The following is a 13,597-nucleotide window of genomic DNA, read 5'->3' as shown; positions in this document are numbered from 1 at the left end:
CTATATTTCCGCTACCCCAGCTCAGGTGCCGCCGTTTAGTGATGGCAGATGCCGGGGTGAGCAAACATCTTTTACCTTCCTTTTGTTATTTTAAATAAATAATCACTATATATATATATATTTCGAGCGCGCGTTGGTTTCGCGCCTGGCAAAGGTGAGACAAGTGGGTGTGGAACCGTGGTCTAGCGCAAGATTACGGTGCGCCTATCCTTTAGGTTTGCCCGCACAGCAAAAGCAGCCCTCTGGCAGGAGCCGGGCGTACGCGGCAGCGTCGACTTTGCCACCACACCAGGGTGTCGACGCGGTTGCGGGTCGTTCCGTGTGGCGTTAGCGCACTGCAACGAGCTTGTCTTCTTGGACATACCGGGCAATGAGTCTTTCGAAAAGAAAGGCGAAGCTACTAGCGCGACAGCAAGCAATGAATGCTCCGGGAGACATTCTGAGTATAGAACTGAACTTTAGTTGAGGAGGAGAAAGTAATTATTTTCGCTGTTTGTTGGCTCATTTCAATAGGCAAAGGAAGGAGGCAGCAACCAAAATTGTTAAGTGCACTGCGGTCGGCATGAGCGAATGAATGTGAGAGGCGAGTGTAAAGATTAAAGTGGTGGCGTGCAATTTTATAAAAGGCACTTTTTCTCCCTGCCCAGGCACTGTGGCTGCTTTCCCAAGCTTGGATGTGGATACCTTACAGTGTGTCGCCGCCGCATGCCTGAAAAGCACGTGCCGTTACTGGTGTAGAACAGACTGTCGCGCGTGTAAAAAAAAAGCGGCGATTGTTGGCCGAGTTAGGCCGCATTACTGGAAAGCAATCATAGAAGGTTCAACGCCAGCGGAGAAGACAAAAGTGCGGAGCAAAACGAAGACCCACTACTTCTCACAGCCGCCTGCGAAGTTCATGCGCTTCGCTGGATAGGTATGCGCACAACGCTATCAGTTAGAGGCTTTCTTGTCTTGGAGACAAAGAGCAACGGGATTGCGAAAAAAAAAAAAAACTCCCCGGGCGCCAAGCTCGCAAACCACCGCAAGAGATGAACCAATTTACTATTTACTGCACAGAAAGAACTGGGCACAGTGCAGTGCACGGAAGCCGCGCATAAATGCCTAAAAGCTCTCCTGCATCTGCGGGACAATATGCTTCGAGTACTAGGCAGGCAAGGTTAGTGAGCAAGAGCAGCGCGCGTAAAGAATGCATCCCATCTCTCCGTAATTGAGGTGTACTTCCTGCGGTCACCTTAGAAACAAACGGAAGTGCATGCCTGGGTTAGATCAACTGACTGCGGCCAATTGAAAAAAATAGAAAGAAAAGTGCTTTATATCCACTGCCCTGTCGTTTTCCTTGCATAGCATAGGCCAGGATGTGCATATCTGTAGGGGCCCGCGTAGAATAGCGCTCTGCTACGGCCGCACCGCAACGAAATTTGCGGGCACAGTTCCGACGCTTCTAGCTTGCAAACCAAAAATAATAACAAAAATTCGCGCAGGACGTCTACCGGCCTGGGTGCGAGCCCCCATTAAAGCGCCCAACGCTTGCCACGCAACGGAATACTTGAGGCCCGGAGCTGAGCTGCTCCTCCCTCCCTGCCAACGCAACACAGTCGGCGCAGCGCGGGGCTGCGGCGCCCCCTTCGTGTCGCCTGCGCAAGTATACCCGCCTCCGAGACAGCAGAGTCCGCGTCGCGCAGTCGACTGCTGCTGCCGCGCGAAGCAAAAACCGACTCGGGTAAATGATGAATACGTGGATTTTTCCCGCGGCGCTTTTTCACCCTGAGAGAGTTAGATTTTTTGCATAGTCGTTAGAAACTTTTCAGACGACTCCTTTACAGCAAGCAGAGAAAGAAAGCTATTCATGTCGGGTTCTGTGGCACAAAATATTGGCCTAAGGGAAAGGTTCAAGTCCAATTTTCCTCTTTACTGGAGACGACTGACTTTACACCTGTGCTCTTGTGTGCGCACTCCATTCTCAGGCGTTAGTAGGGAAGGTGGGTCCTCTCGTTTGTATTATTCCATTACATCCTTTCTTTGCAATGAGGCTCCCACACAGATCCTGCATATTCCAGTTTCCATGGGAGAAGTGCTTTTGCACGCTATTATTCACAGGTACGTTTCGGTGTCTGTACTGCCTGTCAAAAACTCACGAATTGAACCTGCTCCAACAATGTGGTCTCATAATAATAATTCACTGCAAGTGATCGTCGCAAACACAAATTGGACAGCGACTGGGCAGTCGGAGGCAATAACGCTTCCTATGAATTTGGACAACTGTCTGTAGCGGTGCACCAGTGGGATGGTAAATCATCTAATTGTACTCATAACTGGGGAGAAAAAAAAAATGACTCAAGACTAAAGAGGCATTCGGCGGCTCATCCCACCCTGCAGGTTCCTTAAAGTCGACTGTGACGAGAACGTCCGCACCGTCGTGTACAAAAAGTTAAGTCCCCCCAGCATTACAATGTTGTTCCAGGTCAGCGGAACACGCTACAGAACCAATCATTGAGTCACTTGGAATGCAGACAACCAAGCTGTGTGCTTCTTTTCCCCCTTTTCACTTGAGGCAGGGGCTGTTCGCGTGCTGCAATGGTTTGCAATTTGTCCGTCCCGTTCATTCCTGTGTTTTTTATCTGGAGTTACACTCTGGAAGCCCAATTTGACGAACAAAGGCCTATTCAGGAAACGAAACACGATGCTCCATTTCGCACGTCTCTCGGCCAGGTGTGTTTACCTCCAGGTTTCAGATTATGAGAGGCGCTCTGCATACAAGGAATGGCTGCAAGTCGTCCAATTTTTTTTCTTTGACGCGCGCACGGCTGCTGAAATTCGCCAACAGTGTTTCTGCCACAGACATGTAAAGCTGACTAGCACAGCCTTATGGCACACTTGGGCTCAATAATGTGATAGCATTACCTGGCCACATGTCCTGCAGGCAAGAAAGCGCCCCACATTTACGATAGAGAAAAACTGTAACGGTTTTGGACCAAACGCAATGCAGTGCAATCATTACACCGCCTTGAATATTTCGATTCGGAACGCAGCTCTGCGCCGATGAGTTGGGTAAACTTGGTGCGGGAGAAGAAAAAAACAAAAAAACTCGCCGCCGCTGTCACGTTGGGAGTAGGAACTGTAATTGGCTACTTTATAATGCCCTTCATTTCACAAAAAAATTTCAACGCAGAACACGATGGGCCAAAAAATAAAGAGGGACCTTCGCATCTCCGCTCTTAACCAGACTTCGGCGAATCGTTCTGTTTGCATTTCCCCCCCCCCCTTTTTTTAAGCGGTAGCCAACATTATCAGTCGCTCTTTCCGCGACATTCAAACGAGCTGTGATCATTTCGCAGGCGGACACGAGTGATGCGCAACTGCGAAGCTCTGCATTTCGCATACCCTACTTGTTGTTGCACGCACTACGGCACAAAGTCGAGCATACCTGACCCCGAATTCCATGAGGCCCCGCATTTAAAGCGAAAAAAAAAAAACTGTGCTCTTCTGGAACGGTCACCTCTCGAACACCGCCTCACTTGAATCCCAGACGGTCAATGCAGAAAGACTTTGCAAATTCGAGCACACACTTTGTTTTACTCCGTCCACTGCGTTTGACAGTGACTGACTAGGCAAACAGCGAGCATGCTCCCTCGGACGACACTCACAGTACTGACTGCACGCGCTACTGCACAGAGTCAAGAACGGAACTGCTTACCTGAGACCACTCCTGGTTGCCGTTCGGTCGTGATCCGCTCGCTGTGGCAGGCCGCAAGGAAAGGAAAAACGGATGCAGAAAACGGTAGCAAAACAAAGGGGAGAGAGGGACACACGAGAACCGGAGCTCTGGTTCGCATGACCAGCGGCTGCCCATGCAGCAGTTGGGTAGCCCTAAAGAGGGCTGTTTTTCGCGAGAAGGGTGCTTGCACGACGCCGAAGTCCAGACGGCACACGGTGGACGGACTAGCCTCCGAAGCCGTACAGAGTGCGGCCCTGACGCTTCAGCGCGTAGACCACATCCATGGCGGTGACAGTCTTGCGCTTAGCGTGCTCCGTGTACGTGACGGCGTCCCGGATCACATTCTCGAGGAACACTTTCAACACGCCGCGGGTCTCCTCGTAGATCAGGCCCGAGATGCGCTTGACACCGCCTCGGCGCGCCAGACGACGGATGGCGGGCTTGGTGATGCCCTGGATGTTGTCTCGCAATACCTTGCGATGGCGCTTCGCGCCTCCCTTGCCGAGTCCCTTGCCACCTTTTCCGCGACCAGACATGATGGTGCCGACGACGAAGTGTACACTCCGAGGCGAGAACGGGGAATGGTGGTGGTGGTGGTGGTTGGTACTATGGGATATTCTGGGGAGGGGGATACTGGCCCCAACTTATGTTGGCCTCGTGGCGCTCGGCGGCCTGTGGTGCTGGCAGCGCGAAGCCGCCATTCGCTGCGGCGCCTCGACCAATGAGAGTCCGCCTCCGCAAGCGCCGGCTCGCTAGCACTACTGAGCCCTCTCGGAGGGCTGCCGCGCCGCCAGCAAGGTAGCCAAAACGACCGCATCAAGGCGCACACGTAAACAACCAAGCAACGCGAAGACTGCCCCATTCTGCATCACGCGACCCCCCACCGCGCAAGAAAAAAAAAAACGGAAATAGCAAACAATGGAAAACGAAGCGCACCTCCTATACTTCGCAATAGTGGCTGTATAACCGATATTTGGTCATGCCTGCTCCGTTTGCATGGAAAAAAAAAATACTTGATGCCTAGTCGTTGCTGCTGTCAGTCTTTTTTTTTTCGTGCGTGCCTGCGTTGCAAGCAAACAGGTGCGCGTGGTTTCTGTTTGCTGCCCCCCCCCCCCACTGGCAGGGGAGAGTTTACACCGTTAAATCGCGCGCCCCTTAAAGACACACCAAGGACACCGTCATTGCTGGCGCTACCAACAATTAGCGGGTTTCGCGACTTGTGAAGCTGCAGAAGCGGTTTTTTTTTTTGTCCTCAAAACCTGCCCGTTCTCAAAACGTGCATTGCTAAGGGGAAATTAAGCACTCACTTATCGTGTGTGTGTGTCCCCAACTTCCCGCACACACTTCACCGTGTCCGTGACCACATCGGAGCGGGCCCTTGAGAGGGCGACTACGGCCGTTCGCGGCGCACGTACCTCGCTCCCCCTCCTCTCCCGGTCGCCAGGATGCCGAGAAACGACCAGTTTCTCTTGCGGACTACATAGAAATCCGTTTATCTCAAAAAGTAAGCAATGCACAGCTTTAAAATTTTCCAGCCACGTAGAACAAATGTCTCACCACCTCTCTTCCCACTTTCGGCTCGCTGGATCGAACCCGAGCTGTGCGAGCGTCGCTTTCAGTTTTCCGACCATTGCCAGGCTGTTGTGCACACGCGCGATACGATACTCTGCTCGTGTTCGAGGACTTACTTGCTCTATCTGGCACGACAGCATCGGCCGCAAGACGCCAAAGAAGGTACCAAACAGCTGCCAGCATCGGAATTTTTCGCCGTTCTTACCGGGAAAAAAAAAAGAAAACAAAAACGCGGGCGCGCCGCACGCGCTGGGGGACACGCACATTACTAACGACACAGCAAATTGTGCTTGTAGCGCTTCATATTCTGCGAGTGCGCGCTCGCCCGGTGGCCAGTGTGAAGCGTGGCTTCTCTGCGGACTGATTTGCTACACCTACGTCCGCCGCACTGTACTGCCCAGTTCTACGTCCTGCACATTGGTGTATGTAACCCTTACAGCTGTACGCAAGTACTTCCTCCCTCCCTTCGAATACCGCTGGCCAGATGGGGCACGCCACGGGTGGCAAACTGTTTTCCTTTCGAATTTCCTAAGAACAGACTGAGGGAACACAGTGGCCTCCCCGACGTCCGCAGGCACGTGTTGCGGCCACGAAACGATAACCTCTTCTTAAGGCCAAATATCCACACAAACCCAAACCGGGGGAATTCCGCAATCAATTACCTCCTGCCGTCACACTTAAGCAAGCATATAATAGGTAGAAGCTTCTTTTTTTTTTCTTCTCTCTTACGTGCTCATGCGGATGAGTATTCACATGCATACATACATATATATTTCCTTTACAGTTCTCCTACAACTAATTCGAAATATTGTTCTTTAACAATCTGGCTGTATTGCATGCTGCCTAAGCAAAACCGCTGCTATTTCAACCGCCTGATATCCATTTCTCGAGGCTACATGCTAATGAAGAAAACAACTTAAACAATCAAAACACAGAGAGAGAAAGGGGCCCGGAGCATCGCGCCGCTACCTGCAGACTCGACGATGCAAACACTTTGGTTGGCTCTGAAAAGAGCCGTTGAGGTTGTTGGGGGGGACGACTGGCGACGAGCGCGATGTGCCGCCTACTTGGAGCTGGTGTACTTGGTGACAGCCTTGGTGCCTTCGGACACGGCGTGCTTGGCCAGCTCGCCAGGCAGCAAGAGACGCACCGCAGTTTGGATCTCCCGGCTCGTGATGGTCGAGCGCTTGTTGTAGTGGGCCAGGCGAGAGGACTCGGCCGCGATGCGCTCGAAGATGTCGTTCACGAAGCTGTTCATGATGGACATGGCCTTGCTGGATACTCCAGTGTCCGGATGCACCTGCTTGAGCACCTTATAGATGTAGATGGAGAAGCTCTCCTTCCTGCGGCGCTTCTTCTTCTTCTTGTCGGTTGCGCGCACATTCTTCTGCGCCTTTCCGGCCTTCTTCACGGCCTTTCCCGACGGCTGAGGGGGCATGACGATCAGTTACGACTGCGCTCGGGGAGACGGACGGTGTCGAAAGAACGCGCGCGCAGGGGCGCGCGGCGTTTTTATACTGGCACCGTGGTGTTCAAGCGACCGGAGCCAGGCCGCCGCGCGATTGGTCGACGCGTCGCGGCCTCCTCACCCTCCCTCCAGCGCTCCCGTCGCGGTATCGCGGCGCGCTCTCGAGGTTCGTAGTATCAAGCAGCAGCCCGTTCCTGTCTGTTCTCGCACGCGGCGTTCCCCGTTCTTTCTCGAGCGTACAACAGAAGTCACCATGTCAGGTCGCGGAAAAGGAGGCAAGGCCAAGGGCAAGAGCAAGACCCGCTCGAGCCGCGCGGGACTGCAGTTCCCCGTGGGTCGAATTCACCGTCTCTTGCGTAAGGGCAACTACGCGGAGCGCGTCGGAGCGGGCGCCCCCGTTTACCTGGCCGCCGTCCTCGAATACCTGGCCGCCGAGGTGCTCGAGCTGGCGGGCAACGCTGCTCGGGACAACAAGAAGACCAGAATCATTCCGCGCCACCTGCAGCTGGCCATCCGAAACGACGAGGAGCTGAACAAGCTGCTCTCGGGAGTTACCATCGCCCAGGGCGGCGTCTTGCCCAACATCCAGGCCGTGTTGCTCCCCAAGAAGACCGAGAAGAAGGCGTGAGCGGTCTACCGCACGTCTGTGGAGGCGCGCCCGCCGCATCAGCAGCGCCCAACTAACGGTCCTTATCAGGACCAACCAACTGCCTGCCACGGCGGGGCCTCGCTGTGTGATACCTTTGGGTTTTGTTTTTTTTATTTGCTCTGGACCGCTGCGTCCCTCTCACGCTGGCTGTTTTTTCAAAGTGTTTGCCTCACTGCGCGCCGCACACAGGTTGGCTTTTATTTAGTTTTATCGGCCCCTTCTTCCTTTCCTTTTCCTGGCCCAGTCGCTAGCAGGAGGCCAGTAGAGCGTTAATAAGGGGCATGACCAGCGCATTGTTTTTTTTTTTTGGCAGTTCCCTAGCAGGGGTTTCACATAGCAGCGCTAGAGAGAATGACGAAGTGGCTTTACTGAGACAGTAATAGAGAACAAGGGACGGGATTTTTTTTTTTTTTCGCCACCGCGGGCATCTGCCATAGATACCGAAGGACGTGAACTGGGACAGCGGAAATAAGCCACAGCAGGCAGAATGCAGACACGAAATAAAATAGGTGAGCGGACGGTAATATCGACAGAAACTATTCACACAGCAATAAATACGTACGCGGCGTATCAAGGTGCACCTAATGTAGGCGGCGCGTGCTGCATTCACTTGCGCGCCCAGCGCCGCATTTACCCCCACAAAACTGGGCGCGCGCGCGTGACTTGTGCAATGATGTTATTTACAAGCGCGAGCCCGCGGAAGACGCCAGGGCCATGGCTTTCAACAACTCACCTCGTTTTCCAGCAGCTGCGAAACGCAGTGTTCGAGAGAGAGGGACCGGCCGGGTTCGGAGCTCGGTTTCGTGCGCCCGTGGCCAAAGCAAACATTTGGGTGGTCCTGAGAAGGACCGTTGTGATGCGTTGCTGCGGCGGCGGCGGCGGCGCCAAGTGCCGGGCGCCACTGCGCTCTAGGCGCGCTCGCCGCGGATGCGCCTCGCCAGCTGGATATCCTTCGGCATGATGGTGACGCGCTTGGCGTGGATCGCGCACAGGTTGGTGTCCTCGAAGAGACCGACCAGGTATGCCTCGCTGGCCTCCTGAAGTGCCATGACGGCCGAGCTCTGGAAGCGCAGGTCGGTCTTGAAGTCCTGAGCGATTTCTCTCACCAGGCGCTGGAAGGGCAGCTTGCGGATGAGAAGTTCGGTCGATTTTTGGTATCGGCGAATTTCACGAAGTGCCACGGTGCCAGGCCTATATCTGTGAGGCTTCTTCACGCCTCCGGTAGCTGGCGCACTCTTACGAGCAGCCTTTGTGGCCAGCTGCTTGCGGGGGGCCTTGCCACCGGTGCTCTTGCGCGCGGTTTGCTTCGTGCGAGCCATGGTGCCGGACGCGGACGCTGGTAACGGACGGACTGCCTTCGGAGACGGGCGGCGAGAGACTGTGTTCCGCGCCGCGCGGCGGCGCTGCTCCCTCGCGCCCTCTCTCCGACCCGATTGGTCCCCGCTGACGGACCGATAGCTTCCCTCCGTTCTGCGGCGGCCGCCAGAATGCTGGAAATACTACTTTTCGAGCGCGCGTTGGTTTCGCGCCTGGCAAAGGTGAGACAAGTGGGTGTGGAACCGTGGTCTAGCGCAAGATTACGGTGCGCCTATCCTTTAGGTTTGCCCGCACAGCAAAAGCAGCCCTCTGGCAGGAGCCGGGCGTACGCGGCAGCGTCGACTTTGCCACCACACCAGGGTGTCGACGCGGTTGCGGGTCGTTCCGTGTGGCGTTAGCGCACTGCAACGAGCTTGTCTTCTTGGACATACCGGGCAATGAGTCTTTCGAAAAGAAAGGCGAAGCTACTAGCGCGACAGCAAGCAATGAATGCTCCGGGAGACATTCTGAGTATAGAACTGAACTTTAGTTGAGGAGGAGAAAGTAATTATTTTCGCTGTTTGTTGGCTCATTTCAATAGGCAAAGGAAGGAGGCAGCAACCAAAATTGTTAAGTGCACTGCGGTCGGCATGAGCGAATGAATGTGAGAGGCGAGTGTAAAGATTAAAGTGGTGGCGTGCAATTTTATAAAAGGCACTTTTTCTCCCTGCCCAGGCACTGTGGCTGCTTTCCCAAGCTTGGATGTGGATACCTTACAGTGTGTCGCCGCCGCATGCCTGAAAAGCACGTGCCGTTACTGGTGTAGAACAGACTGTCGCGCGTGTAAAAAAAAAGCGGCGATTGTTGGCCGAGTTAGGCCGCATTACTGGAAAGCAATCATAGAAGGTTCAACGCCAGCGGAGAAGACAAAAGTGCGGAGCAAAACGAAGACCCACTACTTCTCACAGCCGCCTGCGAAGTTCATGCGCTTCGCTGGATAGGTATGCGCACAACGCTATCAGTTAGAGGCTTTCTTGTCTTGGAGACAAAGAGCAACGGGATTGCGAAAAAAAAAAAAAACTCCCCGGGCGCCAAGCTCGCAAACCACCGCAAGAGATGAACCAATTTACTATTTACTGCACAGAAAGAACTGGGCACAGTGCAGTGCACGGAAGCCGCGCATAAATGCCTAAAAGCTCTCCTGCATCTGCGGGACAATATGCTTCGAGTACTAGGCAGGCAAGGTTAGTGAGCAAGAGCAGCGCGCGTAAAGAATGCATCCCATCTCTCCGTAATTGAGGTGTACTTCCTGCGGTCACCTTAGAAACAAACGGAAGTGCATGCCTGGGTTAGATCAACTGACTGCGGCCAATTGAAAAAAATAGAAAGAAAAGTGCTTTATATCCACTGCCCTGTCGTTTTCCTTGCATAGCATAGGCCAGGATGTGCATATCTGTAGGGGCCCGCGTAGAATAGCGCTCTGCTACGGCCGCACCGCAACGAAATTTGCGGGCACAGTTCCGACGCTTCTAGCTTGCAAACCAAAAATAATAACAAAAATTCGCGCAGGACGTCTACCGGCCTGGGTGCGAGCCCCCATTAAAGCGCCCAACGCTTGCCACGCAACGGAATACTTGAGGCCCGGAGCTGAGCTGCTCCTCCCTCCCTGCCAACGCAACACAGTCGGCGCAGCGCGGGGCTGCGGCGCCCCCTTCGTGTCGCCTGCGCAAGTATACCCGCCTCCGAGACAGCAGAGTCCGCGTCGCGCAGTCGACTGCTGCTGCCGCGCGAAGCAAAAACCGACTCGGGTAAATGATGAATACGTGGATTTTTCCCGCGGCGCTTTTTCACCCTGAGAGAGTTAGATTTTTTGCATAGTCGTTAGAAACTTTTCAGACGACTCCTTTACAGCAAGCAGAGAAAGAAAGCTATTCATGTCGGGTTCTGTGGCACAAAATATTGGCCTAAGGGAAAGGTTCAAGTCCAATTTTCCTCTTTACTGGAGACGACTGACTTTACACCTGTGCTCTTGTGTGCGCACTCCATTCTCAGGCGTTAGTAGGGAAGGTGGGTCCTCTCGTTTGTATTATTCCATTACATCCTTTCTTTGCAATGAGGCTCCCACACAGATCCTGCATATTCCAGTTTCCATGGGAGAAGTGCTTTTGCACGCTATTATTCACAGGTACGTTTCGGTGTCTGTACTGCCTGTCAAAAACTCACGAATTGAACCTGCTCCAACAATGTGGTCTCATAATAATAATTCACTGCAAGTGATCGTCGCAAACACAAATTGGACAGCGACTGGGCAGTCGGAGGCAATAACGCTTCCTATGAATTTGGACAACTGTCTGTAGCGGTGCACCAGTGGGATGGTAAATCATCTAATTGTACTCATAACTGGGGAGAAAAAAAAATGACTCAAGACTAAAGAGGCATTCGGCGGCTCATCCCACCCTGCAGGTTCCTTAAAGTCGACTGTGACGAGAACGTCCGCACCGTCGTGTACAAAAAGTTAAGTCCCCCCAGCATTACAATGTTGTTCCAGGTCAGCGGAACACGCTACAGAACCAATCATTGAGTCACTTGGAATGCAGACAACCAAGCTGTGTGCTTCTTTTCCCCCTTTTCACTTGAGGCAGGGGCTGTTCGCGTGCTGCAATGGTTTGCAATTTGTCCGTCCCGTTCATTCCTGTGTTTTTTATCTGGAGTTACACTCTGGAAGCCCAATTTGACGAACAAAGGCCTATTCAGGAAACGAAACACGATGCTCCATTTCGCACGTCTCTCGGCCAGGTGTGTTTACCTCCAGGTTTCAGATTATGAGAGGCGCTCTGCATACAAGGAATGGCTGCAAGTCGTCCAATTTTTTTTCTTTGACGCGCGCACGGCTGCTGAAATTCGCCAACAGTGTTTCTGCCACAGACATGTAAAGCTGACTAGCACAGCCTTATGGCACACTTGGGCTCAATAATGTGATAGCATTACCTGGCCACATGTCCTGCAGGCAAGAAAGCGCCCCACATTTACGATAGAGAAAAACTGTAACGGTTTTGGACCAAACGCAATGCAGTGCAATCATTACACCGCCTTGAATATTTCGATTCGGAACGCAGCTCTGCGCCGATGAGTTGGGTAAACTTGGTGCGGGAGAAGAAAAAAACAAAAAAACTCGCCGCCGCTGTCACGTTGGGAGTAGGAACTGTAATTGGCTACTTTATAATGCCCTTCATTTCACAAAAAAATTTCAACGCAGAACACGATGGGCCAAAAAATAAAGAGGGACCTTCGCATCTCCGCTCTTAACCAGACTTCGGCGAATCGTTCTGTTTGCATTTCCCCCCCCCCCCCTTTTTTTAAGCGGTAGCCAACATTATCAGTCGCTCTTTCCGCGACATTCAAACGAGCTGTGATCATTTCGCAGGCGGACACGAGTGATGCGCAACTGCGAAGCTCTGCATTTCGCATACCCTACTTGTTGTTGCACGCACTACGGCACAAAGTCGAGCATACCTGACCCCGAATTCCATGAGGCCCCGCATTTAAAGCGAAAAAAAAAAAACTGTGCTCTTCTGGAACGGTCACCTCTCGAACACCGCCTCACTTGAATCCCAGACGGTCAATGCAGAAAGACTTTGCAAATTCGAGCACACACTTTGTTTTACTCCGTCCACTGCGTTTGACAGTGACTGACTAGGCAAACAGCGAGCATGCTCCCTCGGACGACACTCACAGTACTGACTGCACGCGCTACTGCACAGAGTCAAGAACGGAACTGCTTACCTGAGACCACTCCTGGTTGCCGTTCGGTCGTGATCCGCTCGCTGTGGCAGGCCGCAAGGAAAGGAAAAACGGATGCAGAAAACGGTAGCAAAACAAAGGGGAGAGAGGGACACACGAGAACCGGAGCTCTGGTTCGCATGACCAGCGGCTGCCCATGCAGCAGTTGGGTAGCCCTAAAGAGGGCTGTTTTTCGCGAGAAGGGTGCTTGCACGACGCCGAAGTCCAGACGGCACACGGTGGACGGACTAGCCTCCGAAGCCGTACAGAGTGCGGCCCTGACGCTTCAGCGCGTAGACCACATCCATGGCGGTGACAGTCTTGCGGTTAGCGTGCTCCGTGTACGTGACGGCGTCCCGGATCACATTCTCGAGGAACACTTTCAACACGCCGCGGGTCTCCTCGTAGATCAGGCCCGAGATGCGCTTGACACCGCCTCGGCGCGCCAGACGACGGATGGCGGGCTTGGTGATGCCCTGGATGTTGTCTCGCAATACCTTGCGATGGCGCTTCGCGCCTCCCTTGCCGAGTCCCTTGCCACCTTTTCCGCGACCAGACATGATGGTGCCGACGACGAAGTGTACACTCCGAGGCGAGAACGGGGAATGGTGGTGGTGGTGGTGGTTGGTACTATGGGATATTCTGGGGAGGGGGATACTGGCCCCAACTTATGTTGGCCTCGTGGCGCTCGGCGGCCTGTGGTGCTGGCAGCGCGAAGCCGCCATTCGCTGCGGCGCCTCGACCAATGAGAGTCCGCCTCCGCAAGCGCCGGCTCGCTAGCACTACTGAGCCCTCTCGGAGGGCTGCCGCGCCGCCAGCAAGGTAGCCAAAACGACCGCATCAAGGCGCACACGTAAACAACCAAGCAACGCGAAGACTGCCCCATTCTGCATCACGCGACCCCCCACCGCGCAAGAAAAAAAAACGGAAATAGCAAACAATGGAAAACGAAGCGCACCTCCTATACTTCGCAATAGTGGCTGTATAACCGATATTTGGTCATGCCTGCTCCGTTTGCATGGAAAAAAAAAAAAATACTTGATGCCTAGTCGTTGCTGCTGTCAGTCTTTTTTTTTTTCGTGCGTGCCTGCGTTGCAAGCAAACAGGTGCGCGTGGT

At 53.5% G+C, this 13,597-nt stretch overlaps 5 protein-coding genes across 5 annotated transcripts; 1 reads left to right on the top strand and 4 right to left on the bottom strand.

Moving 5' to 3' along the window:
• Positions 1-3,630: 3,630 nt before the first annotated feature.
• LOC144095102 (histone H4) lies at positions 3,631-4,310 on the bottom strand. The gene has a single exon (XM_077628900.1). The coding sequence runs from the start codon at positions 4,249-4,251 to the stop codon at positions 3,940-3,942; it is 312 nt and encodes a 103-aa protein (XP_077485026.1). The 5' UTR covers positions 4,252-4,310; the 3' UTR covers positions 3,631-3,939.
• A 1,705-nt stretch (positions 4,311-6,015) lies between these two features.
• LOC144095101 (histone H2B) lies at positions 6,016-6,725 on the bottom strand. The gene has a single exon (XM_077628899.1). It carries the CDS (start codon positions 6,723-6,725, stop codon positions 6,351-6,353), a length of 375 nt encoding a protein of 124 aa, XP_077485025.1. The 3' UTR covers positions 6,016-6,350.
• A 148-nt stretch (positions 6,726-6,873) lies between these two features.
• Positions 6,874-8,041, top strand: LOC144095099 (histone H2A-like). Its single transcript, XM_077628898.1, has one exon. It carries the CDS (start codon positions 7,009-7,011, stop codon positions 7,381-7,383), a length of 375 nt encoding a protein of 124 aa, XP_077485024.1. The 5' UTR covers positions 6,874-7,008; the 3' UTR covers positions 7,384-8,041.
• A 35-nt stretch (positions 8,042-8,076) lies between these two features.
• LOC144095098 (histone H3) lies at positions 8,077-8,822 on the bottom strand. Its single transcript, XM_077628897.1, has one exon. The coding sequence runs from the start codon at positions 8,721-8,723 to the stop codon at positions 8,313-8,315; it is 411 nt and encodes a 136-aa protein (XP_077485023.1). The 5' UTR covers positions 8,724-8,822; the 3' UTR covers positions 8,077-8,312.
• Positions 8,823-12,419: 3,597 nt separating this feature from the next.
• LOC144095097 (histone H4-like) lies at positions 12,420-13,099 on the bottom strand. The gene has a single exon (XM_077628896.1). It carries the CDS (start codon positions 13,038-13,040, stop codon positions 12,729-12,731), a length of 312 nt encoding a protein of 103 aa, XP_077485022.1. The 5' UTR covers positions 13,041-13,099; the 3' UTR covers positions 12,420-12,728.
• Between the last annotated feature and the right edge of the window lie 498 nt (positions 13,100-13,597).

The sequence above is a fragment of the Amblyomma americanum genome, chromosome 6, assembly GCF_052857255.1.
Source record: "Amblyomma americanum isolate KBUSLIRL-KWMA chromosome 6, ASM5285725v1, whole genome shotgun sequence".
In the NCBI taxonomy this organism is placed as follows: domain Eukaryota; kingdom Metazoa; phylum Arthropoda; class Arachnida; order Ixodida; family Ixodidae; genus Amblyomma; species Amblyomma americanum.
The sequence above is the reverse complement of the archived record's forward strand: the minus strand, read 5'-3'. Positions and strand labels throughout refer to the sequence as shown.

Bases quoted from the DNA above. Each gene is read 5' to 3' on its own strand.
- LOC144095102 (XM_077628900.1), bottom strand. From the start codon at position 4,251: ATGTCTGGTCGCGGAAAAGGTGGCAAGGGACTCGGCAAGGGAGGCGCG.
- LOC144095101 (XM_077628899.1), bottom strand. From the start codon at position 6,725: ATGCCCCCTCAGCCGTCGGGAAAGGCCGTGAAGAAGGCCGGAAAGGCG.
- LOC144095099 (XM_077628898.1), top strand. From the start codon at position 7,009: ATGTCAGGTCGCGGAAAAGGAGGCAAGGCCAAGGGCAAGAGCAAGACC.
- LOC144095098 (XM_077628897.1), bottom strand. From the start codon at position 8,723: ATGGCTCGCACGAAGCAAACCGCGCGCAAGAGCACCGGTGGCAAGGCC.
- LOC144095097 (XM_077628896.1), bottom strand. From the start codon at position 13,040: ATGTCTGGTCGCGGAAAAGGTGGCAAGGGACTCGGCAAGGGAGGCGCG.